The 27,172-nt window shown below is 41.4% G+C and overlaps 1 protein-coding gene across 2 annotated transcripts in view; it reads right to left on the bottom strand.

Annotated features, from left to right (window-relative positions):
- Nucleotides 1-3,208: 3,208 nt before the first annotated feature.
- The window catches only part of wdr25 (WD repeat domain 25), a 33,230-nt gene continuing 9,266 nt past the window's right edge, over nucleotides 3,209-27,172 (bottom strand). The window contains exons 1-7 of one of the 2 annotated variants that reach the window (XM_024429712.2): nucleotides 24,567-24,956; nucleotides 22,783-23,433; nucleotides 11,831-11,978; nucleotides 7,186-7,316; nucleotides 6,352-6,522; nucleotides 4,639-4,779; nucleotides 3,209-3,812 (exon numbers count right to left, since the gene is read on the bottom strand). In XM_024429712.2, the coding sequence (XP_024285480.1) occupies nucleotides 3,591-3,812; nucleotides 4,639-4,779; nucleotides 6,352-6,522; nucleotides 7,186-7,316; nucleotides 11,831-11,978; nucleotides 22,783-23,415 (1,446 nt within the window). In that variant the 5' untranslated portion in view covers nucleotides 23,416-23,433; nucleotides 24,567-24,956 and the 3' untranslated portion in view covers nucleotides 3,209-3,590. Of the gene's footprint in view, nucleotides 3,813-4,638; nucleotides 4,780-6,351; nucleotides 6,523-7,185; nucleotides 7,317-11,830; nucleotides 11,979-22,782; nucleotides 23,434-24,566; nucleotides 24,957-27,172 lie in introns of those variants that run through there. The other variant, XM_024429711.2, reaches the window with a different exon arrangement.

Raw genomic sequence — 27,172 nt, 5'->3', positions numbered from 1 at the left:
GTTTGATGCATGTTTCTATATTTTTGCTGTATGTTTATTTACTTATTAATAAAGGAGGTTTCTGCATTATGATGCATTAACATGACAATTATTTGGCAGCCACGTCAAATCAATCCAAATGTTATTGGTCACATACACATTTACCAGATGTTATTGCAGGTTTAGCGAAATGCTTGTGTTCCTAGCTCCAACATTGCGGTAGTATCTAACAATTCACAAAAATCAATAATAATGGAATTAAGAAATATATAAATATTAGGACGAGCAATGTCGAAGTGGCAATGACTAGAATACAGTATATACACATATGAGATGAGTAAAGCAGGATGTAAACATTATTAAAGTGACTAGTGTTCCATTATTAAATTGGCCAGTGATGCCATGTCTATAGGGCAGCAGCCTCTAAGGTGCAGGGTTGAGTAGCCGGCTAGTGATGGCTATTTAACAGTCGGATGGCCTTGCCTCTCGGTCCCAGCTTTGATGCACCTGTACTGACCTCAATGATAGCGGGGTGAACATGCCGTGGCTCAGGAAGTTCATGTCGTTGATCTTTCTGGCCTTCCTGTGACATCAGGTGGTGTAGGCGTCCTGGAGGGCATGCCCTGCAGTTGCGGGCGGTGCAGTTGCCGTACCAGGCGGTGATACAGCCCGTCAGGATGCTCTCAATTGTGCATCTATAAAAAGTGTGTGAGGGTCTTAGGGGCCAAGCCCAATTTGTTCAGCCTCAAAAGAGGCGCTGTTGTGACTTCTTCACCACACTGCCGGTGGGGGTGGATCATTTCAGTTTGTCAGTGATGTGTACGCAGAGGAACTTGAAGCTTGTGAATAGGGGCGATGTGAATAGGGGCGTGCTCACTCGGCTATTTCCTGAAGTCCACGATCAGCTCCTTTGACGTTTAGGGAGGTTATTTTCTTGTCAACACTCCGCCAGGGCCCTCACCTCCTCGCTGTAAGCTGTCTCGTCATTGTTAGCTCCACCTTAATACATGGGCAATATAATGTCTAGAAGAGAATGAGCATTATGATGCATTTACAGTTGGAAGTTTACATACACTTAGGTTGGAGTCATTAAATCTCGTTTTTAAAGCACTCCACAGATGTCTTGTTAACAAACTATAGTTTTGGCAAGTCGGTTAAGGACATCTACTTTGTGCATGACACATTTTTCCAACAATTATTTACAGACAGATTATTTCACTTATAATTCACGGTATCACAATTCCAGTGGGTCAGAAGTTTACATACACTAAGTTGACTGTCTTTAAACAACTTGGAAAAATCCAGAAAATTGTGTCATGGCTTTAGAAGCTTCTGATAGGCTAATTGACATCATTTGAGTCAAACTCAGTGCAAATCAATCCCAGAACAGCAGCAAAGGACTTTGTGAAGATGCTGGAGGAGACGGGTACAAAAGTATCTATATCCACATAACACTCAGCAAGGAAGAAGCCACTGCTCCAAAACTGCCATAAAAAACCCAGACTACAGTTTGCAACTGCACATGGGGACAAAGATCGTACTTTTTGGAGAAATGTCCTCTGGTCTGATGAAACAAAAATGGAGCTGTTTGGCCATAATGACCATCTTTATGTTTGGAGGAAAAATGGGGAGACTTGCAAGACAAAGAACACCATCCCGTGAAACACGGGGGTGGCAGCATCATGTGGTGGGGGTGCTTTGCTGCAGGAGGGACCAGTGCACTTCACAAAATAGATGGCATCATGAGGTAGGAAAATTATGTGGATATATTGAAGCAACATCTCAAGACATCAGTCAGGAAGTTCAGGCTTGGTCACAAATGGGTCTTCCAAATGGACAATGACCTCAAGGATACTTCTAAAGCAGTGGTAAAATGGCTTAAGGACAACCAAGTCAAGGTATTGGAGTGGCCATCACAAAGCCCTGACCTCAATCCTGTAGAAAATTTGTGTTCAGAACTGAAAAAGTGTTTGTGAGCAAGGACTACAAACCTGACTCAGTTACCACAGCTCTGTTAGGAGGAATGGAACAAAATTCACCCAACTTATTGTGGGAAGCTTGTGGAAGGCTACCTGAAATGTTTAACCCAAGTTTAAATTGTTTAAGGCAATGCTGCCAAATACTAATTGAGTATGTGAAACTTCTGACCCACTGGGAATGTGATGAAAGAAATAAAAGCTGAAATAAATCATTCTCTCTACTATTATTGACATTTCACATTCTTAAAATAAAAGTGGTGATCCTAACTGACCTAAGACAGGGAATTTTTACTAGGATTAAATGTCAGGAAGTGTGAAAAACAGAGTTTAAATGTATTTGGCTTAGGTGTATGTAAACTTCGGACTTCAACTGTATATAACACTTCAAAATTATATGGCAGCCATGTTAGCTCCCCCAATAATATTACATGGGGGAATATTAAAACAATGCTTAGAATTAGAACAATATTCCACATTTTAAAAGTTGTCTGTACTCTTCGAAATATATGGCTCTGATCCATTATATTTGCAGTAACTGTTCCGTTCTGGCCGTCCTGCCCTCAAAGACAATTTCTGGTCCTAGATTGGGGGCACGTCCAGGATCGGCCCTAGATTAAGGGAAGTAAACTGGGTGGCAGGTCGACCAGACTGAACAGTTTGGAGTGCGAGCCTTGCCTCGCTCAGACATACACAGGTGAGAAGAGGAGGACAAACGGAATATCAGCAGTTAAAATGGAGGTAATCTAAAGTAAAATACACTATAATCTTGTAAAATGTAAATTGTTGCATTTGACATTATCCGTTACATTTAATCTTAGGTATTTAGATGTCACTCACTACCAACAGCTAGATGTATTTAGGCACACAAATATTCAAAAATATTTACACGTTCAGTTGATTTAATCATTGTTACCTGGCCTTGGGGAATACTTATGATTGACAGGCATGGACATTCCTTTGAAAAGTTTCTTTAGTTACCAAATTACTATTGGTAGAGGAAATATACAAGCTGCTGAATTTAGAGAATAATTCTGACTTGCTTCGCAATTCGGTCAGTGACTTAATATGGCAGACGGGCTAGAGCTGCATCCATACCCACTACTGTCTGATGATAATAAACTCAAAGCTTTTAAAAATGTACCCTTTGAAATGTTAATTAAGAAAACCTGTCTTTGATCCTCTGCACTGTAATGTGCCCCTGACTGCAAATTATCATCTTCTACAAAGACCACACACCACATACATGACAATGAATGTAGAATAGGTCAGTACTTTTATTATAGCTGTGACAAACAGGGTCATCACGTCGTTCATTTACAATGCGAGTAAGAATCCTGTACACTAATTCCTGAGTAAGCTATGGTACCAAAACAAACAACCAAAAAAAGTCAATTTTACATTTTTGCCTTGACATTTGATTGAAGTTATGATATAAGCTAAGCAATAGACAACTGCCAGCAGTTTGGTCAACAGGTATGTATTTGAATGGAAGCGAATTTCAGTATGAAGAGTAAATTGCCCTTATGGAAATATTCCTGAGCAGTTTCCTTTCTCTCCGGCAGCTCGGATAGGAAGGATGCCTGGATGTTTGTAGTGTCTGGGTGTTATAATTCCTCCCCTTCTTTGTGCCAATCACTGCCAGATCCTGAGCTCGCCACCCCAGTCGCACGTTGCCACCACAGCGGGCAGCACAGGGTGCAGAGACACACACATGCATGCCTGCTGGTGTGCGAGCAGCGTGTGCAGCGTCCGAGCACTCTGCTGGTCGTAGAAGTGGACGGAGCCTGTGGAGCTGCCCGTGGCCAGTATGGACCCATCCGGAGAGAAGCCACACCTCACCGCATAGCCCTCAACCTAAACCATCACACCTTACATTAGCAATGAAATCAATTTACACACTATACACACACAACGCAAATGACCCGGGCCCACATTTTCCACTTCTATTCGGACACTTGCAGTGCAAAAAATTATCAAAATGCAGATAGGAATGGGCTATTCATGAAATACAAGTCTACAATAATGCAGCTCGAGATTACATTGAGGTTGCAATCCTCTGCTGTCTGCTTGAGACTCCCCCTATAGTAGTTAGAGCACCTGGTGGAAAAGCCCAAACAATTATTATTGTTATTACTGCTTTGCATGCATTTCATATTCACACTGTTTCCTTTATTACCTCCGTCATGCACATGAGAGGATTTAAGATAAAGACCACCTATGTCTATTGTTAGTAATACACATCTCAGTACTGTTTAGCATATCATTCTCACACAGGGGAAATAACATGCATAAACAAATAAATGACATGTTTATTCTAATTGGAATGTAAAAAAAATAGATATATATTAGCACCGTTTAGCAGACAGACCATGTTTTTACACAAAGGACCAACGTTGAAACTACACTAAAGTTACAGCTGCTTTCTATAGCTAGCCGAAGGCTACTCACTCGTAAGACAAATATTGACAGCAAAACCTCAGCAGGTCCCTTTAATATTTGTATAACATATCTGAATGTCACGTTCTATATGTAACTCATCGGTGTAATTGTTTTTGTTTAACCATGTGCGTTTGTAGAGGACTGTAAATGACAGACCAGAGGGACTACTGCTTTTAGCTATAGAGCGGTTTGTAGAGTGTATGGATCTCCCATGCAACCGCACAGCCTCATCACCACTGACCTTGTGTCCTTCATACCGCCTCCTCTTGTTCATTCTGTATGGCCGCTGGGCAGAAAATAGGGCCATGTAGTTGCCATTGCTCTGCGCTACAAAGGAGTCCTGCTGGGGGTGAAGGGCTAGGCTTGGGCACGTGTACCGCTCCTGGATTCAATCAAGTGAATGGGAGAAGGTCAGAAAGCATTCAACTGGCTTGGCATTCATACTCAAATGATACTATCTGTATTTTCTGCCATACAAACCACCCACATGCACTTAAATAGTCAATAAGACATAGGGCTGCATGGACCGACATTTACATACATTACAGGGAGAGGAAAAATGTAGTATCCAACTATTATGGAAAACAAAAACAAGAGCTTTAAAGGGGCAATCTGCAGTTGAAACAAACAGCGCATCCTGTCACACACACACACACACACACACACACACACACACGTGTATATAGCTAAAAAGCTGAAGGATAGAGGCTAGAAAAACGTAACTACTCAAATTCATAAACATAGTTATGGATGCAAGGACTTACCATCCATGATATCAACATTATATACTGAACAAAAATATAAAACAACATAAGTGTTGGTCCCATGTTTCACGAGCTGAAATAAAAAATAAGCTTTTTGTGCATCTGGTAAAATGGCTTATTATACAAAAATGTAGTGCATTTATCCTTTAAGATAATCCATCCACCTGACAGGTGTGACATATCAAGAAAGCCGATTAAACAGCATTATCATTACACAGGTGCACCTTGTGCTGGGGACAAAAGACCACCTATATGTGCAGTTGTGTCACACAACCCAATGCCATAGATGTCTCAAGTTCGGGGAGTGTGCATTTGGCATGCTGACTGCAAGAATGTCCACTAGAGCTGTTGTCAGAGAATTGAATGTTAATTTCTAAGGCGCCTCCAATGTCATTTTAGAGAATTTGGCTGTAAGTACAACCATATAACCACGCCAGCACAGGATCCCCTTATCCGGCTTCTTCACCTGTGGGATCATCGGAGACCAGCCACCAGGAAGGCTGATGAAACAGAATTTCTTTCTGTAATAAAGCCCTTGTGGGGAAAAACTCATTCTGATTGTCTAGGCCTGGCTCCCCAGTAGGTGGGGCCTATGCCCTTCTAGGCCCCACACATGGCTTCCTGACCAGTCATGTGAAAACCATAGATTAGAGCTTAATGAATTTATTTCAATTGACTGATTTCCTTATATGAATTGTAACTCAGTAAAATTGTTGAATGTTGCGTTTATATTTTTGTACAGTATAGTTTTATTCATGCTTTGAGGCTATATTGTGTTTATTTACATTTACGACCAACATTGGAGAAAAACAATCTAATATTTTCAGTTCTGATGGGGTATGACAAATAAACTAAGCTACATTTCTATGTTATATTCTTCAAGAACCAATGGGTATTTACAGTATATATAATTAATTAATTAAAAAGTTTTTTAAAATGATTTACCAATCGTAGATTGATTAAGTACTTTATGACTAGTTAAGAGATTTTCTTTGCTTCTTACAGGCACAGTGTGTTTGCAATAGCAGGGACAACATGGCTGGGATGAGACAAGCTATCTAGGCCTTGTCCTGTTGAGAGACAACTAGGGGGGTACTAACTGAAATTGTCCAAAAAGAAACTATCATATAAATTTTCTGTTGCAAATTGCTTGGATATGCCCTACTGAACACGACCCGGTTCTTACTTACATGGTAGATCTGATTGGAGACCTTAGCGGTGGTTTGGAAGTCCCAGGCAATGAGTGTGCGCTCGGCAGAGTCCCGGCTGACCGAGTCACTGCTGGTCACAAACTCCCTGCCCCCGGTCAGGAACAGGATGGCCAGAGTCTGCTGGATCCGTGCCCTGTACACCCTCTCCACCTGGGAACACAGAAGATAGGGCATAAATTGAAGGTTGAATAAATACTGCATGTTGTGAAGCTTGGATCCTCTAGCAGATATGACTACTCCAATTCCTCTGCAACATACACTACAGTTCAAAAGTTTGGGGTCACTTAGGAATGTCCTTGTTTTTGAAATATTAACAATGTCTACACTGTATTTCTGATCAATTTTGATGTTATTTTAAAATGAACAAAAAAATGTGCTTTTCATTCAAAAACAAGTACATTTCTAAGTGACCCCAAAATTCTTTGAACAGTAGTGTACATTGACACCTACTGGCAGAAAAAATTACTTTGTCATTAAAATGTACTAGTGGCTAGGCAATTGGGAACATGCCAGTCTGAACTCATGCCAGAAGGGGTGCAGTGTACCACAGTGTAGATTAGCATGCCTCGACAGTGCTGTTAGCTCAGATGACTCTCGGTGACGGACAGCCACAGCGAGAGATCAGATCTGGGAACAAATATCAAATTGAGTGTTTGTCAGAGCCTGCCTAGAGTGCCAGGTGGAGGAGGTTTACACTTTTGGGACTATTCTATTGTTTCCATTACAGAAGTATTTCAAAGAAAACAAATACTATTTGAATCCAGGTCTAACAGGGATAGGCCTACGGTGCTGGAGAGAAGAGATGCGGCTGACCTTGCAGGTACGGGCGTCCCAGGCCTTGACCTCTGCGCTGTAACCCCCACACAGGAACACTTCAGGGTCGTTGGGCTGCACTGCCAAGCACATCACCTTGAACTGGTTCCCCACCTTCACGATCTGCTGTCCTGAGGAACCAAACACAGAAACCACCACCACAAACCTCTAGCAAACAGGAGAGGAGTACGGAAAAATAACGGCTTGGATAAAGCATACATGACAGAGAAATTGGACACAGAGCCAATTCAAAGTCAAAGGAGCCCTCAGATCAAGGAAGGTCCTGCACCACCCCATAATGTACATCATATATGACAAACCCAGTTAGCACAATGTTTTGGCACAATGAATCAGTGATATCCAAATAAAGTACGAGACATTTGGGAAAGTCCTGTGATATTTTTGGAACTATGCAGAACAAATTAGTATTTGAAAACCAAAAGCAGCTTTTCTCACACACACACGTAAAAAAGAAGTCCAGATAAAAAGCTCATTTAAAACAGACAAAGAAATGATAAAGATAAAAAAATAAACAATAATCCACTATTTTGGCCAGCAAGTGTCAACAAGCTTTTCCTTATTAAATTATAGTGATGTTGAGCTTCAAAACAAACATTTCAGGGCTTAAATATAATCAAGCCTGAAAAGGGTGCAACAGCCCAATGTTTCCGTCAGAACGTACAGCACAAACCTGCATGGGGACCGTTCCAGACTATACCCAGTCAGCAGACCAGTCAAAGGCTATGTGAAATGTACCTCAGGGCCATGCGACTCCTCTAAAATCAATCCCACACACAACCAAGACTTCTATAAGCAGTGTTAAAGACTCCCTCAAGTGTTAAATTCTAGTAAGTGCCCGACAAAACACCACCCCATATTTAAAATGTGTATTTCCACACAAATTTGTTTAAATGATAAAGTGTTACCACAAATAACGGACTCGCTTATTTATTGGGGAGAGCGAGTTCCCGTCCTATTGATCAGCAAAGTTTGTGGAATATTTCTTCAGGCGTGTGGCCAGGCGGGGTACATTTCACATCTTTGCCTTTAATGGTTGTGATTTGGGAGGGATCTGAGATCTGTCATCGAGATTCAAAGCTAATGTTTGGGGAGACTATGAGAAACCAGCCTCGTTTGCATAACATATAAGGCCTTTCTGGTTTTAATTAAGAAACATTGATTAGCTTAGCGGAGTTTGAAGATAAGGGGAGGGGACCGATCTCTGTGCTAGAGCTGGTCTCTGAACTCCTAGCCATATGATCCACAGCCCTGGCCTACATGATACGAGAGAGAGGGAGGACATTGAAGATAGATGGAGCAACAAAAAAAATCTTTCTTCATTAGAGAAACTACAAAAAGCAGGACACTAGTGGTTGAGCTACATATGATATTATGACCACTTCACATACATTCCTCCCAGAAGGAAGAATCGTCCAAAAACACGATGAATGGCTGAAGGCAAAAGCATAAATGTATGAAAGTGGATGCTTTCAACGTGGAGTTACAGCTTCTGTTGTAAACCACTGCCTGTGAATATTCTTCCAGTGGCTTCCAATCACACAGGCCCAAGAACAGGCTTGAAAAAGCCCAAAAAGCAGCTGCCACTTCTCACTAACGCCCTTCAAATAAAATGCATTTAATCCATCCCTCCAACTCTCGATTGCTACTGAACTGTGACGGTCATTCTGTAGGCCAAATATGACTGCTTTAGGACTCAGTGCACTAGGTGCACGGCGTTTCCTCCGACACATTGGTGTGGCTGGCTTCCGGGTTGGATGCGCGCTGCAGTGCGGCTTGGTTGGGTTTCGGAGGATACATGGCTCTCGACCGTCCGTCAGATAATCTCCCGAGCACAGCGCAAGGAGTTTTGCCTGCATTTAAAAAATTGCGTTTACAAATTAAAATGAGACAAGATGGTAACTACTAACAGGAAAAAATATATATTATTATTAATAAATATTATCTGTAATGTCCCTCAATTATCTGTAATGCAGTGAATATTGAACACAGATTCAACCACAAAGACCATAGGGGTTTTCCAATGCCTTGCAAAATAATATTAATATTTATTATTATACCCATAAAAAGAAATTCACAAACGTGTTTACATCCCTGTTAGTGAGCGTTTCTCCATTTCCAAGATAATCCATCCACCTGCGGCATATCAAGAAGCTGATTAAACAGAATGATCATTACACAGGTGCACCTTGTGCTGGGGACAATAACAGGCCATTCTAAAATGTGTAGTTTTGTCACACAACGCCACAGATGTCTCAAGTTGAGGGAGCGTGCAATTGGCATGTTGACTGAATGTCCACCAGAGTTGTTGCCAGAGAATTTAATGTTAATTTATCTACCATAAGCTAGTTACAGTTTTCACTTAAATCTCCTTGAAAATCTATGACAAGATCTGAAAATGGTTGTCTAGCAACAATCAACAACCAATTTGACAGAGCTTGAAGAATTTTGAAAATCCTTGTCTCATCGCGCACCAGCGACTCCTGTGGCGGGCCGGGCGCAGTGTGCGCTAACCAAGGTTGCCAGGTGCACGGTTTCCTCCGACACATTGGTGCGGCTGGCTTCCAGGTTGGATGGCGCTGTGTTAAGAAGCAGTGCGGCTTGGTTGGGTTGTGTATCGGAGGACGCTTGACTTTCAAACTTCATCTCTCCCGAGCCGGTACGGGAGTTGTAGCGTTGAGACAAGATAGTAGCTACTAAAATAATTGGATACCACGAAATTGGGGAGAAAAAGGGGTAAAAAATAATAATAAAAATTTAAAATTAAGAATTTTGAAAATAATTGTTTTTAAATTGGCAAATGTTGTCACTATCCAGGTGTGGAAAGCTCTTAGACTTACCAAGAAAGACTCACAGCTGTAATCACTACCAAAAGTGCTTCTACAAAGTATTGACTCAGGGGTATGAATACATGTAAATTTGATATTTCAGTATTTCATTATCAATAAAAAAACATGTTTTCACTTTCATCATGGGGTAGTGTGTGTAGATGGGTGAGAATTTATTTTATTTAATCCATTTTGAATTCAGGCTGTAACAACAAAATGTGTAATAAGTCAAGGGGTATGAATACTTTCTGAAGGCACTAAGTGCAGGCTCTCCAAAAGCCAGCCAGACAGCCAAGGGCTGTGCTGTTTACATTGACAGCCCATCATCTAAAGAACACAGCCTTTCGTGTTGCAGCTGAGAGCCTCTGATTTATTGAAGAGCATCAAGAGCCAATGAATCGCATCTATTGATTACGAGCTGATGCTCCAAACACAAGCACACCACCCCAGCTCCTCAGTCCACCTGCTATTAACATATATGCATTTGTGACTGTCAGCGTGGACAACAAACGCTGCTGCATTGATATTCTAATTATCTCAATGCCTCACCAAAATGCGCCATCCAGAGGGATATAAATCTAGTCATGGCGGTAGAGGGAGCAAGTGAGCCTAGTCTCCCTGCCTGCCAGATAAAGAAGCATCGCATACTGGTATTCATGAGTGCTGACCTGCCAGTGTAAAATTTGACTGATGGAGCCCAACTGTCATTCCAAATGGTCATGAAGAGTCCTTACTGTAATGTTATTTTCAAACCAAACTGAGGTAAACATGTAACTTTTCAAGAACGCTCTGTGGGACATTGTTCCGATAAAACCCTAAAGGGAGCCCAACGGGAGCATCCTCTTATGTCCTAAGGACATCCCCTGTTTGCTGGGTCAGTCCTCTAAATGAGTCAACACACTCCGTGACCAACGACAGGAAGGTAATGTCACAGCAGTCTGGTGCCTGAGGGTTGGCGGTGTGTGGGCATGCTGGATTCTGCCTGTGGATCTGCTATCGATCACTTACCCCGAGCTGCCAGGTTATTTAATGGGCAGGTGAAGCAATTATCCAAGGGCTTTATTGGCAGAATTGACAGCCACGCGGGGAGAGGAAGTGCACACTGCAACGACTAATCATGTGGTGACCTAAAAGATGGAGAGCCACTGAGAGCTTTAAATCAACGCACGTACTTACATGTGTTTACGGTTGGAAAAAAACACTTAAGAAAATAGGATATGCATTACAGGAGGATTAAGGGGACGGACTTTACAAGATTTTTCACTTACGTTGGCTATGCCAGTTTAAGGGCACAATCAGCCTTATATCAAATGCTATTTGTCTCAACGATTATCCATAGTTTTCTACATATGGCATTTTTCAAATCTTGGAGAAGTCACTTTAAATAATGGCACTTTAATAATGTTCACATATCTTATATTACTCATCTCATATGTATATACTGTATTTTATACCATCTATTGTATCTTTCCTATGCCGCTCGGTCATCGCTCATCCATATATTTACATGTACATATTCTTATTTCATCCCTTTAGATGTGTGTATTAGGTAGTTGTTGTGGAATTGTTAGATTACTTGTTAGATATTGCTGCACTGTCGGAACTAGAAGCACAAGCATTTCGCTACACACTCGCATTAACATCTGCTAACCATGTGTATGTGGCCAATTAAAGCTGATTTGAAATACATGTAAAAGGGATACTAGCAGACCTAAACTAATCAAGAAAACACACAAAACATTTTTGGTCACCAATATGAAATACAAGTGACTTGGATTGTTCCAGAGAGTGTTGCTCACCTGTCTCCACATCCGTCACCATGGCCGTGTTGTCAAAGGAGCCGGTGAGGAGGCGTCGCCCACAGGGGGACCAACAGGCATCTCGCACCGCCCCCGAGTGGGAGGAGTATACCTGCAGGCACTGCCCACTCTCTGCACCATCCCAAATCTGCAAAACAGGGTGTATTCATTAGGGCAAACTAGTGATGCGGGTTGACTCAGAACCCACAGTCTCAGTGGGGTGGACAGGTTTAGGGTCATTAAATATTATGTGGATGAAAGGTGGCATGCGGGTTGAATAAAGAGAGAACAATATCTTAAAATCCAAATATATTATTCTTGTGAAATGTATAACTATACCTTCATGGCCTAACTGTTCGTGCGTCAATTGCCAAATGCTTTTGGTAACAGGAAGAAAACGCGCAAAAGGAGAGTTGAAAGTAAGGAGACGGATGGCAAGAAAAGTAATGTTTCGGGAAAAAAATTGTGAAGTGGTAAATGAGGATGTTGTGAAGATCTATATAAATTTGACAGTCACAAGATGAGGTCTTCAAATAGGCCTATGGCACGTCAAGGGCACTGTAGCCTCCTGTTCAGATGGGTTAAATGGAAACTGAAATCTGGACACTGACTTTAGGTCCATAACCTCTCACAGCCTTCATATTAACTCCTGCAGAATTAAAGCATTTCTTGCAGTAAAGTCATATGCCAAATGTAGGCAAAGTGTTGAGAAATATGATTACTTTCTTTCAGCATCTTGAGAGAATGCAAATGCTCAGTTAGATACCATCTGTAGAGGTGCCATCATTATTAGCATCAAAGCTGATAGTATTTAAACCACAAAATATGCATCCACATCCAAGCTGAACTGAAATCTTAACAGAAACATGTTGGGTTGTTTTCAAAGCTTTCTATTTCCTTACAAATGGTCAAAACAATATTATATCTCAGTTTTTTATTTTCTTATTGCACTTTCTCCCATCCCTAAATGTCTTTGCGAACGCGAAAGAAGAGATGAAACTTTACCGATGCTTCAAATAGATTGAAGCATTCAGTCTAACGATTTATGATATTTTGGTGAGCAAGGGTTAATTGTGTCTTTTAAGGCAACATATGACAGAAGAGAAGCTGCTGTGAAAAAGTATTTGCTCCCTTTCTGATTCTCTATTTTTACACTTTAAAATGTGTTTTTTTTATACTGAATGTTATCAGATTTTCAACACCTAATATTAGATAAAAGGGAACCCGAGTTTACAAGTGTAATCTTATTGTTTTTACTTATTCTATTTATTTTATTAACAAAGTTATGCAACGCCCAATTCCCTTGTGAAAAAGCGATTGCCCCCTTACACTCAAAAACTGGTTGTGCCACCTGTAGATGCAATGACTCCAACCAAATGCTTCCTGTCATTTTGATTAGTATCACATCCCCGTGGAGGAATTTTTGCCCACTCTTGCATGCAAAACTGCTTTAACTCTGCAAAATGTGAGTTTTGCACACAACATCTCAAGTGCGATTAGATGTGGACTTTGACTAGGCCATTCCAAAACTTCAAATGTTACTTTTAAGACATTTTCATGTAGACTTGATTATGTGTTTTGGATCACTGTCCAGCTGCACTGGAGCTTCAGCTCACAAAAAACATCTAGTCTACTAGTCTATATTTGCGAGTTAGGGTCGGTCGGGTGCGGGCCTCAGATTCACATAGTCAGGTGGTTACGGACGGGTTATTAGCAATTGCAGGTGAACAAACAGCTGACCTGCGCACCCCTAGTGCAAACAAATTCAGGTAGTTTGCTCCCCATTTCATCCCATTTGCTTCTGTTTGGTTCCTAGTGAATAGACCCCTGGATACAGTGCAGCAGTTAATTACAGAGTCATGTTTTGAGGAACTTTAAAGGTTGTAATGGGAATTCTCATACACCCCAGAGAGAGCACAGAGGCTTATTCTGTATCAGAAAAAAGTATGGTTCTTTAAGAGGGTGCTACACTCACACTTCGCCTAAGTAAAATTGGTAATATGGGGCGTTTCAAATTGGACAATTTCCCTATAGATTACAGGGGAAAAGATACTCATCGGTTTCTTTCACGGTTCCTCAATTCAAATAAATTAGCCTAAATAAAAAAAGTTGCCTCCCCCACTATCATATTGCTAAGTGTATGCAGGAGGGATCTTTTTTTTATTTTTTATTTTAACTGTAGATCAAACATCTTTAATTTAAAAAAGTATTTTGCATCCAATAGCACATTGGATCAAGGGTTTGTGCTAAATTAAGTCCACAAGCAAACACTCAAACTACAAAACATGTCCGCCTAGATCAATGGCTTTGGTGGAGAACTAGAGCTATTTGTGAAGGATATTTCACTCTCCCCTGAGTGAGACAGAGCCTGTGACATGATGACAGGGCCACTGGTCGAATACATCCTGGTGCTCTACAGTCACCTCCAGAGCCAACAGGAATGCTATTTTCAGACTGTGTGAATAAATGTCAATGTGACAAGGCAATTGAGGTAAAGCCGGCAATCCATATCTACTAGTAGGATCACGCTGAGATAATGATCTGGCGGCGAAATTGAAACCAGAGTAAAATCCCTGGGCTGCTGTACGTGTAAACAATCTCACATACTATTTGCTGCCACCCACATTGGGGCCCCTGGCAGCCACACAGTCCTTTAGGATGGCATTGAATTACTTTTGAGGGGGGAGAAACGGTAATCTGAGGCTCTGTGTTCACCTCTCACTTTGGCTGGGAAACAAGTGCATATGCACCAAAAACTGATATGCTTGCATTAATTTGGGCATAGAACTTAGAACATACTAACAACTTTAGCGGTTGAAGACAGTGTCTAGGTTAACACAGAAAATTAATGGATTGCAGCAGACCTTGGGTCAACAACTATTTGAAATCATTTCAAAAAGTTTAGTTGGGAGAGATTGAGCTGCCCTAGCGAAATGGAAATAATAGATTAGTTGCAAAACTGCAAACTCCTCCCATAGAGGAGCCAGCAAACACAAAAAGTAATATGGAAGTAAAGATTTAAAATGGTACTCGTCATGAACGTAGGTCTGGATTGCAGTCTCTCCTTGTTACTGGATTTTTTAAACATTTTAGTCAACTATCCCTTTAAAAAGTCCCAGTGCAGTAAAAAACATGATTTCTCTGTCTTTTATATATACAGGGTACCAGTCAATAGATTGAACACACCTACTCATTCCTGGGTTTTTCTTTATACTATTTTCTACATTGTAGAAGAATGAAGACATCAAAACAACGCGTGAAATCATGTAGTAACCAATAAAAAATATTTTTAAAAGTGTTAAACAAAATCTAAATAAATTGTATATGTGAGATTCTTCAAAGTAGCCCTTTGCCTTGACGACAGTTTTGCACACTCTTGGCATTCTCAAAACTGCACATTTTAGTGTGGCCTTCTAATTTCCCCCAGCACAAGGTGCACCTGTGTAATGATCATGCTGTTTAAATCACCATCTTGATATGCCACACCTGTCAAGTGGATGGATTATCTTGGAAAAGGGAGAAATGCTCACTAACAGGGATAAGCAAATTTGTGCAAACTTTGAGAGAAATAAGTTTTTGTGGATATGGAAAAATGTTTTGGCTCTTATTTGAGCTCATGAAACATGGGACCAACACTTGACGTGTTGCATTTATATTTTTGTTCCACGTATATTTCCACACTGAGGTTGGAATAATACTGTGAAAATGATGCCCTTTTAGTGTAATGGCTGTCTGAGAAGGCCGACAGAATTGTTAGCCTGTTTTGGTGGGAGGGAGTTTTAGCCTCCCGAGTTCATAGACCAATAAGAGAGAGAGTTCCAAACCTCTTTGGCAATAACAGCTAGTTTTCAGTTGCCCCCCTCTCAGACCACTCCCTTGACAGCACTAGCGAAGTTCGTGAGAAATTGCTCTTTGCTCATTTTTTTTTACAATTTACATTGAATACAAATCACAATAAAGTACTTAATTGTCACCCAGAAATGATTTGATCCTGTATTGGACCTTTAAAGGCGTTTTATTTTATTTACTGAAAAATTGGCTTTAATTCAGTTGTAGATTAGGGCTTATTTTGAGGGTTTAAAAAAAGCAAGACAGCACTCGCTAATTAATTTATCTAGCTAATTAACTTGGAGTGCCATAAATCGATCTCAAGCAAGAAATAGCTGAATGATTTTGTGATTTGAATGCAGGCTTCTCTGATCCTAGTCGTGAAGAAACAAAGGAATAGTGCACCAGCCTGTCACGAGTGTGATTAGGTAGTTTCTACTACTTGACAAGAAGAAGGCTGCAAAAACAGCCCAATGACAACAGAAATAAGTCAATTTCACCCTTTGGAGATTAGAGGCTTGCTGAACCTGACAAACCCTGATTCAAGTAGGTGGCAATGGTGCCTACTGTTGGTGCCATGGGAGACATCTCAGTGTCAAAAGAAAGCGTCTGCCACTCCCTTTGGAAAAGTCTCCTCAGGAAACGTCGGAAATTGAGTGGGTGGTCTCATGTGTGAAGGCCAAAACTAATGATGAGAAGTTTCTATGCCATAGCATATCCAGACCCACAGAGGGTCTTTGAAGATCTGTGAGCCAGATCCGTCTCCCTCTATTTCATTATTGAACACTGTACTGCACGGAGCATGAAAGAGCATGGAGAAGTATGACAGCCCCCATACTCCACAGAGAGTCGACAGGAATGTGTGACATGTCAATTCAGGAACAAGCTCTTTCTTCGCTGCTCTGTACCAAACAGAATCCCCTAGAAGCTTAGAGGCAAATATTTTGGAAATGTAAAGCAGTGAAGACATTTGAGGGAATGCCAGAGCAACACAACAAAAAAAGAGCTGAAAATTAAATATACTGGAGTAGGTGAACTGTACAATACTATTTCCGTCTATCATGAACAACAGCAACATCTAAACAAGTTCAGCTAAATAATCATTGTAAGAGCAACACTGCCCTCTAAAGGAAAAATTCTGACAGTAGGCTGTAAAATGTGTAGGCCTAATGTAGAAAATGAATGTTTGCAACATTTTCCATTTCACTGGTCACTTAAAGTCCACGCAAATGAAAATCAGCCTCTTAAATGTTTCTAAGTAACAAAAAATGTAAAAATTGTATTCATGTTATCAACATAAACACTATTGCGAGACACCTGCTGTAACCATGGTGACTGTGTACAGCTACAAACATCTCTCTACTGCAGCTAAATGACAAATAGTAGCCTACAAAAGACCAGGGCTGGCCAGGGACATAGGGTCCTCTTCTGACCTACCCGTGTCCCCTACTGACCTGTCACCCCTTCCTCAGCTTGGCACTAATTTTTATTTGGGTTTCCCTGGATTAACTTTGCATTGCATATTCCAATTGGGTGGACCATTCAAATTATTTGTGAGATTGATCGACTTTAGACAGATTATTATACAAACAATAAATATTGTTAAGGGCTCAATTAATTTGCATCCTCAAATAGGTTTTATTTAAGTAATTGGATGAGGAAAACAATTATGAATCTAATGTTACTAACTGATCTAATCCCCAGCAACAGACAACTAACTCACAAGCCCTGCCGTCTGAGTTAGTCTGCCAAGTGACAGAGGGAGCCTAGCAGCAGTACACTTGCACTCCTGCATGAATAGGCAAATTTCATCATGAATATTTAAATTGTTAATTATACCGAGCCCATTGGTAGCAGGTAGCTAATGCTCTCTGGCGCTGTGCAGGAAACGCACTTTTGCTCTGGATCAAAATATTTCGCTTTCTGCACCAATTGACCTATGGATGAGATGAATAGCTAGCTGGTGGTTCTATTTAAAATCACTCTTTCAGTGTCTCACTTTGGGTAACGCCTTGTTAGGGGCGGAGTCTAGGAATATCCAGTCACACAAAGTCGGTCATAGACGGGTGCAACCGCCAATAGAGAAACAATCGACTTCCCATATAAGGGGTCGTAGTATCTTAACTTCTTTCGTCTTCTTCACGGGGCCGCCAAGCGCAGGACAGAAGCTTCGTGCTGAGGATTGCCCTCACATGACAGCTCTCGCCTTACCAGCCCAGATACCTGCTTCGTGTTGCTTATTCCCACCAAAGTGGAAGAAAGGAAATATACTCGAGATTTCGGTTAGCCAGACTATAAACTAACCTTGCTTGCTAAGAAAGAACGCACATTCTTCAGTTAGTGGTGTGCTTGCTATAGCTAGGCTACTAGTCTCTCGCGTTCCCATACCTCAAATCACGTACTCCCTTGGAGGTCTGGAGATTTTGATTGGATGTTACATTTCAAGACCCCCCCCAAAAAAAAAAAAAAAAAAAAAAAAAATAGCTAGCCACAATGTTTGTTTTGAGAAGCAGCTAGCTAGTTAACTAGGTTGTCTTCAAGGTTAGGCGAATTCTCAAAATGAACCTCACTGTGGCTAGCTATTTTTTTGGCCTTCAAAAAATGTCTAGTTCTAAAAGGTCACCAAGTGCTCATTTTGTTGACATTTTCAGCCCTCGCACACTGTTGCTCCTACGGCACTAAACGACCCTTCTTCAGCTAATTTCTGCCATGGAACTTCCCCAAGCTTCCTATTTTAGGGACGAGGCTACTAACCCTCGACGTGAACACTAAGTTAGCTAAGCTAAACGCCAGGGAACACTGGCTGCACAGCTAAGTATTGGTGAAGATCTCCCTCCCCGGGAAGTATGCTTGATATAACTAGACTACTGACCCACTGGGCGAACGGACTCGCTAGCTATACAGCTAAGCTTCGAATAGCAGATGCATAGCCCGGGTCTCCATACCAGAGATATGGCTACTTTTACCACTGCACAGGGCGAGTCCCCTGTTGTGATGCAGTTAGCCCACGCAACACTACTAGGCGAAGCTCACTAAGAAGTATGCCATTCACGTTCTTCAGCTATCAGTGTGCAAGCAATAGCTAGGCAATTGCCAGCCAGCTAATACCAGGGCTAGCACCACAGCTACCGTCCGCCAGTACACACTTTGAGCTAGCTCTTATACCTACACTGGGTAGTGTTACTTTCCCCCTTATGTAGCTTACCAGCGCCCTCGCTGGCTAGGTTGACCAGTTGTTCCTTGGTACTATGGTCGTGGGAGATGTTTCAGCCTGTAAAGAGCAATAGTGTTCTGCGGCTAACTACAGCTATGTGTTTAGCTAGGTGAGTTGTACAGAACCCACGGCCAGGCTTTGAGTAGCTCACATATAAACCAGCTGCCAGAACCTTCTCGCTCAGCATTATGGCTATTGTTTTCCCCGTACTGGACGAACTAAACCAAGCACTCAGATACCTGGAATTATTAGCTAGCTACTGCTAAAACTGACCACTTACACCGCACAGCACTACGGTCAAATGAGGCGCAACAATGCTCGCCCCGGATAACATGGTGGAAGCCTGAGTCAGAATAGTAATCTCCTGGGTGAACAGTGGCTAGCTGATCCCAAGTACGACAACCTCACATTTTAGCGTAGTCTACGCTCAGTACCCAAACAGCTAGACCCATCCTACAATCGTTGTGGTGCTTGAGTCCATTTCACAGCTGCAGTTCGAGTCACTGGAAAGCGTGAAATTTAGATTGGCTAAAGGTAAAGCAGTTTCAAGCAAGCATTGCATTAGCAAAACAGGTTGGAGAGCTGCATGCACCGTCAGGCCACAACTACCTATGATTTGCCCCAGAGATATCCAAGGTTTGTCCCTTGTGTTAGTAGTGCTTTATCCCATTGTATAGTGGAATCTTGTCTAAATCATGGACATTGTTCCAAGGCATCTCTGTTCAAGATATCTATAATGTGGCATGCTGGGGTACCCCCCATACATTTGTGAGGTTCTACGAACTGGACGTCACTACACCCTCGTTAGAGCATATAGTGCTTATTGTCCGGACTTCTGAGTGTTGATCCGATCCAGACATGGCTTCGGAGAGTATATGAGCGCTACTCGGTTTGGCTATATCCCCAAAGTGACCGAACGAGTAATTGAAATAGAACTTTAGGTTACCTAATGTAACCCCGGTTCTATGATATTATGAGTGAGGTCTCTCACCGCATTACTCTTCATGCTTTGCGTAAGGAAGATGAACGTACTTAGAAGTGAAGATGGGAGCAGACTACGGCTCCTTATATGGAAAGTGGGTTGGTCCACTATTGGTTATTGTGCCTGTCCGACAGACGTTGTGTGATTGGACCTTCCTAGACTCCATCCCTAAGAGGTGTTACCCAAAGTGAGAGACATCACTCATATCATAGAACCTAGGTTACATTGGGTAAATTTAGGTCTTCCTGGGTCGTTTTAATTGGGGCACACCGTAGCAAAACATTTTGCAACAGAAAATTAAAACAAATTCTTATCTGGCAAGTTAAGGTAGTCCCTCACAGTTTCATTCAATTTTCTTGCATTTGGTGCCATACGACCCTGGTGAAATGTGGTAGGTAGTAGTGTTACATGGTACACCGAAACGTCAGTACTTTCTCGATACTAGAACATACTTTTGGGTACTTCTGTCAAATGTGTCCCATGTCATCTACTGATTGAGAGAGGATCAAGTCTGTCTTTCAGCACAGCTGATATTCCCATAGCGCACTCATTGCTAACTCTAGCCTGCCATGAGGAAACACTGAGCACGGTTACATATAAATGTTCCATTTAAGCTGTTTGTGGGTGCAGCTCTGCCAGGACAGCCTTGCAGAAGAAATAACAGCCAGCACAGAGAAGCAGGAGATTAGAAAGTTGAGGAGTTTCCCCCCGGTAGTTAACACCATCAACGTTTCCCTTTACTGTGGGATTATGTGATCAAATCAATGCAATATTAACCACTTTCAATGCAACATACCGAAACAAAACTAACTATGCAAGACTTATGTAAAACTATGCAAGAGATTTAGTTGTAGGCATAGAGCATCAGATTTTATTGCATTGACAGGCATGACTCAGGCCAGTACTCTACACAGAGTACAGACCGGTGAGCCATAACCAATCAGAGCTGCAGTAGACCTATATGCAAATAGACCCTTGCCATATATGGATATGCCATTCACTTTGAACTGGACTATTTTACAGCATGAGCAGTCACGATTATTACACAATTGTTTTGAGATCAAAGCGGGCGCTGCATGTAGCCACGTGTGCACATTTGTTCATATTCTTTGCTAGTTAGTGCGTTATTGGCCGAGCTATAGCTACTTTGTAGTCAGCAATGTGGGAGTGATTGCTTCCAACAAGAGCAAAGTGTGTACATTTGAAGCGATCTTTGAAAAGCAAGTCTGGTACAGAGATTTTTTTTTTATGTCTTAAAAAAAAGGTCAGGGTTGTATTTTGAGACAGGCTTGAATAAGCTAAGTAGCCAATAGGCAGGGGGTATTATAATTTGTCTGATTCTCTGTAATGGGAATAATGAAAGTGGTTTCTTACATTAAACACCAAAACAAAATGTTCAGTCACCTTCTTGTCTGAAGGACAAGTGGATAAACAGGTTAATGTCAGACCCTGCGTGTTTTTTTTCTTCTTCCAAAAGTCTCATGGAATGTAGGCCTACATTGAACACCACACATTGGCCGCTACTGTAGACAATGATAGAACTGCTATTTCCATGTTAAAATGTTGATGCATTTTCTCATGGTAGGCCTACATTTTAATCAAATAGCCACAGTAGCCTAGTTGGTCACTGTTAAAACAGTAAATTAAAGCGGGTACAGCTTCAGTGTTCACAGTAAACGCGCGTCTGAAGTTGCACAGAATTCATATAAATAGTTTAAAACATTTTCCCTAATAATCCTGTTCACATCTGAAATCAGGCCATAAAAATAAACATTCTATCAGAGACCATGTCAATCGAATTCAATTTGATTCAGAATTCAGACATTTAAAGTTTGTATGCGAAACTATTTCTAAGATGCATACTTACAGGTGTTTCCTGAACTCTTCACTCAGCATAACAGGGAGGCTTGCTGCTGGCACATGTGCAGATTAAGCCGCTTACATGCCCTAATAATTTGAAAGATTGCTCTGAAAACCAGGGATTTTAATTGGTGTATGTATGCTATGCCTACTTTGATTTTGACCTTAAGATAAGCAGAGTAAGATGTTTACATGACAATTTCCATACTCTGCTTACTGCCGTAAATCAATGTAATATCAAATTATTTGCGTGCATGCAAATGTGCTCACCACTGGGAGTTTCTTTGTGTGTGAATGACATCATGGCACTTTTATAAAAGAAGAGTCTGCTTCTATGTAAATGTTGTTGATCAGTAAAATATGTCCCAAATGGAAGGTAAAACAGATTGTTTTCCATCTGTAGCCTCATGAAAAACAAGCTCAATGCATTCACGTGTATTGTGAACAGGCCTAGGCTACATCTTGATTTACCCAGTCTATCAATAGAGATTTACCATTCAAATAAATGATTACCATTATGCTGTTATGTAGTTAGACTGGTAAAAAAAAAACTAATTGTATGATTGTATCATTTATTAATTAAAGCATACATTCAAAAATCTATGGAATTATATTGAACTCAAAAGATATCTGGATCAAGTGCCATCCTGTGACTTTGGCTAATACGCATTCTTTTTTTGTTGTTGCTGTGGTATCATTTGGGCATTGTTTTGGTATGTAGTATCGTGATGGTATCGAGTATTGTGATACTGAACATGGTATCTAAGTCAAAAATCTGGTATCGTGACAACAATAGTAAGTAGTATTGGAGGAAAGGAAATCCCATGGGTTCTGACACACATTGCTCTGACAGTGACACAGGTGTTTCAAAAGGCAGCATGTCTCACTCTGTCTAACCTGGTGAGCCACTTACATTGAACGTCAGATCTGTACACTAATTACCCACTTACCTGTCCCTAGGACTGACAAGTGTAAAAGTATGCCTGTGTGTATGCTATGATTTACCCTACGACATGCATGACCGAAAACATGGAGCACTCAATGGCTCACACACATCATCATGGTTACCTTGACAGTCTTGTCCATGGAGGCAGACAGTAGGAGATGGCTGAGCTGGGGCACTGGGCACCACTGGATCATGTTGATTGGAGCCTGGTGGGCCTGGAGGCTGAGCTGCATGCACCTGGGCACCGCTGCCCTGCCAGGCCTGGGCCCCAGGTACGGACGCACCCGCTCAGAGACCTCGGTCAGCAGCCTGGAGACAGTGGACTTATCATTCGTTTCCAAAGAGGTTGGTTCTTCTCTCGTTCCTTGTGTGGCCAACCTCTGTCTCTTAGGAATGTATGGCGAGACACCAGGTGGTGCAGCCGGATGCCTCTTCGCTGTGGTCAAATTAACACAGTATTGTGGAGCAGAGTATGGTTTTGAGTTTGAGCTGTTCTCCACAACCCCTGAGAGACCCAATGGAAGGGGATAAATCTCCCTGTGAGGTTCAGACACTGTTCTACCATCACCACATTGTCCTATTTCCAGTTGTTTGTAATGGGGACTGGGTAATAATGGTCCATAGAAGTTAGAATCCAACCATTTCTGGTTTCCTTGGGACTGCCTGATATCATCCATGGGACAGTTGGCAAGAAGAGGGAGTGCTCCGTCATCATCCTCCTGGTCAGAATCATCATAGGCCACTAACGAGGTCATTGTCCTTTCCCCAGAACCCTGTGGGATGTCAATTAAAGACGATTTATTGAGACAGGTTTAAAGCAGTGTTCAATTTTTTATTTTATTTTTTAATTAACCTTTATTTAACCAGGTAGGCTAGTTGAGAACAAGTTCTCATTTACAACTGTGACCTGGCCAAGATAAAGCATAGCAGTGTGAACAGACAACAGAGTTACACATGGAGTAAACAAGTCAATAGCACAGAAAAGGAAAAAAAAAGTCTATATACATTGTGTGCAAAAAGCATGAGGTAGGCAAATAATTACAATTTAGCAGATTAACACTGGAGTGATAAATGACCAGATGGTCATGTGCAGATAGAGATACTGGTGTGCAAAAGAGCAGAAAATAAATAAATAAAAACAGTATGGGGATGAGGTAGGTAAAATGGGTGGGCTATTTACCGATGGACCCATGTTACAGACTATGTACAGCTGCAGCGATCAGTTAGCTGCTCAGATAGCAGATGTTTGAAGTTGGTGAGGGAGATAAAAGTCTCCAACTTCAGCGATTTTTGCAATTCGTTCCAGTCGCAGGCAGCAGAGAACTGGAAGGAAAGGGGGCCAAATGAGGTGTTGGCCTTAGGGATGATCAGTGAGATACACCCACAGGAGCTCGTGCTACGGGTGTGTGTTGCCATCGTGACCAGTGAACTGAAATAAGGCGGAGCTTTACCTAGCATGGACTTGTAGATGACCTGGAACCAGTGGGTCTGGCGACGAATATGTAGCGAGGGCCAGCCGACTAGAGCATACAGGTCGCAGTGGTGGATGGTATAAGGTGCTTTAGTAACAATCCTGGGTTGTGTTCAGTTCAACAGAACATTTGACAAAAGTGTGTAACATTGAATTAACAGAAACAGTACTGATTTACCAGCTGGGAAAAAAGTTGATTATGGTTGCCCAGATCGTGCTTACCGTATAGTGTGCTGCACAAGTTTTGCGATTTAAAAAATGGCTACACCCATATTGATTCAGGCCACAATTCACCACACCCACCAAACTGGAGCAAGCGTAATACCTCAACATAGACACATTCACTCTTAAATTGAAGCTGGACAAGCTAAGGAAGTTTAGAAGAGGTGAAGTCAACTACAGAGATGGCAAGGTATTTTCCTGGAGAAAACCAACCTGCAAGAATTCAGATCACACCCACATCTGTTTCTTTCAACTTTACGAGCAGTGACGATGAGGATCATCCAAGACACTCTGCGAGGCCGGCTCCTCCCAAGATTTTTTAGGCCAGAAAGACGAGCCACGCAAGGTTCACAAAGAGGAGAGGATGCGGAAGAGGCCAACACAGAGGAGAAGGAAGAATGCAAGATTATCCAACCACATGGAGCAGGACCAGAACAAGGCTGTGATCAACATTTCTGGAGAACCCCTTTCTGATGACAGTGTAAGGGTCGTCTAAACGAATGTCTTTTGCTCCCACATACTCAACTAATTAACTTAACTCATATGCATGTATCTGTGCTAATGTTTGTGTTGCTTTGTGCCAATGTTTTATTTATTTATTTATTTTTAAATCTAATTTTACTGCTTGGTCAAGTTACTTGATGTGGAATAGAGTTCCATGTAGTCATGGCTCTATGTAGTACTGTATGCCTCCCCATGTCAATACCTCTCATAAATAAAAAGTAGTGATGAAATCAATCTCTCCTCCACTTTCAGCCAGGAGACATTGACATGCATACTATTAATATTAGCTCTCTGTGTACATCAAAGGACCAGCTGTCCTGCCCTGTTCTGAGCCCATTACAATTTTCTTAAGTTCTTTTTTGTGGCACCTGACCACACGACTGAACAGTAGTCAAGGTGCGACAAAACTAGGGCCTGTAGGACCTGCCTTGTTGATAGTGTTAAGACATTATGTTTGGTTTGTGTCACTTTTACCCTTTAAACGGGTTCTCCACATCAAAATGTGTACATTTGTTTTGTTGCATTCTGGACAAAGTGGATTTAGGCTTAAAATGTGTTTGAGGCCACAAAAACTGACTGACCTTACACCTGATTTCAAGTTTTCATAACAATCGGAAATCTGTAATTTTGGACGCCGATTTTGCCGATTATCTTTAGGCAAGTAATTTAAGAACACGTTCTTATTTTCAATGACGTCCTAGGAATGGTGGGTTAACTGCCTTGTTCAGGGGCAGAACGACAGATTTTTACCTTGTCAGCTCAGGGATTCAATCTTGCAACCTTACAGTTAACTAGTCCAACGCTCTAACCACCTGCCTCACGAGGAGCCCACCTGTTACGCGAATGCAGTAAGAAGCCAAGGTAAGTTGCTAGCTAGCATTAAGCTTAATCATAATCACTAGTTATAACTACACATGGTTGATGATATTACTAGTTTATCTAGCGTGTCCTGCGTTGCATATAATCGATGCAGTGCGCATTCGCGAAAAAGGACTGTTGTTGCTCCAACGTGTACCTAACCATAAACACCAATGCCTTTCTTAAAATCAATACACAGAAGTATATATTTTTAAACATGCATATTTAGCTAAAAGGAATCCAGGTTAGCAGGCAATATTAACCTGGTGAAATTGTGTCACTTCTCTTGCGTTCGTTGCACGCAGAGTCAGGCTATATGCAACAGTTTGGGCCGCCTGGCTCATTGCGAACTAATTTGCCAGAATTTTACGTAATTATGACATAACATTGAAGGTTGTGCAATGTAACAGGAATATTTAGACTGATGGATGCCACCGATAAGATAAAATACGGAACTGTTCCATATTTCACTGAAATAATTTTTTGGGGTTTGAGATGATCGTTTCCGGATTTTACCATATTAATGAACTAAGACTCGTATTTCTGTGTGTTATTATGTTATAATTAAGTCTATGATTTGATAGAGCAGTCTGACTGAGCGATGGTGGGCACCAGCAGGCTCATAAGCATTCATTCAAACAGCACTTCCATGCGTTTTGCCTGCAGCTCTGCTGTTTATGAATTCAAGCCTATCAACTCCCGAGATTAGGCTGGTGTAACGATGTGATGTGAAATGGCTAGCTAGTTAGCGGGGTGTGCGCTAATAGCGTTTTGAACGTCACTCGCTCTGAGACTTGGAGTAGTTGTTCCCCTTGCTCTGCATGGGTAACGTTGCTTCGAGGGTGGCTGTTGTCGTTGTGTTCCTGGTTCGAGCCCAGGTAGGAGCGAGGAGAGGGACGGAAGCTATACTGTTACACTGGAAATACTAAAGTGCCTATAAGAACATCTAATAGTCAAAGGTATATGAAAAAAAATGGTATAGAGAGAAATAGTCCTATAATAACTACAACCTAAAACTTCTTACCTGGGAATATTGAAGACTCATGTTAAAAGGAACCACCAGCTTTCATATGTTCTCATGTTCTGAGCAAGGAAATTAAACGTTAGCTTTCTTACATGGCACATATTGCATTTTTACTTCTCCAACACTTTGTTTTTGCATTATTTAAACCAAATTGAACATGTTTAATTATTTATTTGAGGCTAAATTGATTTTATTGATGTATTATATTAAGTTAAAATAAGTCTTCATTCAGTATTGTTGTAATTGTCATAATTACAAAAACATTTCAAAAATCGGCCGATTAATCGTATCGGCTTTTTTGTCCTCCAATAATCGGTATCGGCGTTGAAAAATCATAATCGGTCGACCTCTAATACATACACATGGATTTAGTAATGTAGATACGTGGAAGTGGTGGAGTAGGGGCCTGAGGGCACACAGCGGGTTGTGAAAT

This window comes from Oncorhynchus tshawytscha, linkage group LG08, assembly GCF_018296145.1.
Source record: "Oncorhynchus tshawytscha isolate Ot180627B linkage group LG08, Otsh_v2.0, whole genome shotgun sequence".
Taxonomy (NCBI): domain Eukaryota; kingdom Metazoa; phylum Chordata; class Actinopteri; order Salmoniformes; family Salmonidae; genus Oncorhynchus; species Oncorhynchus tshawytscha.
The sequence above is the reverse complement of the archived record's forward strand: the minus strand, read 5'-3'. Positions and strand labels throughout refer to the sequence as shown.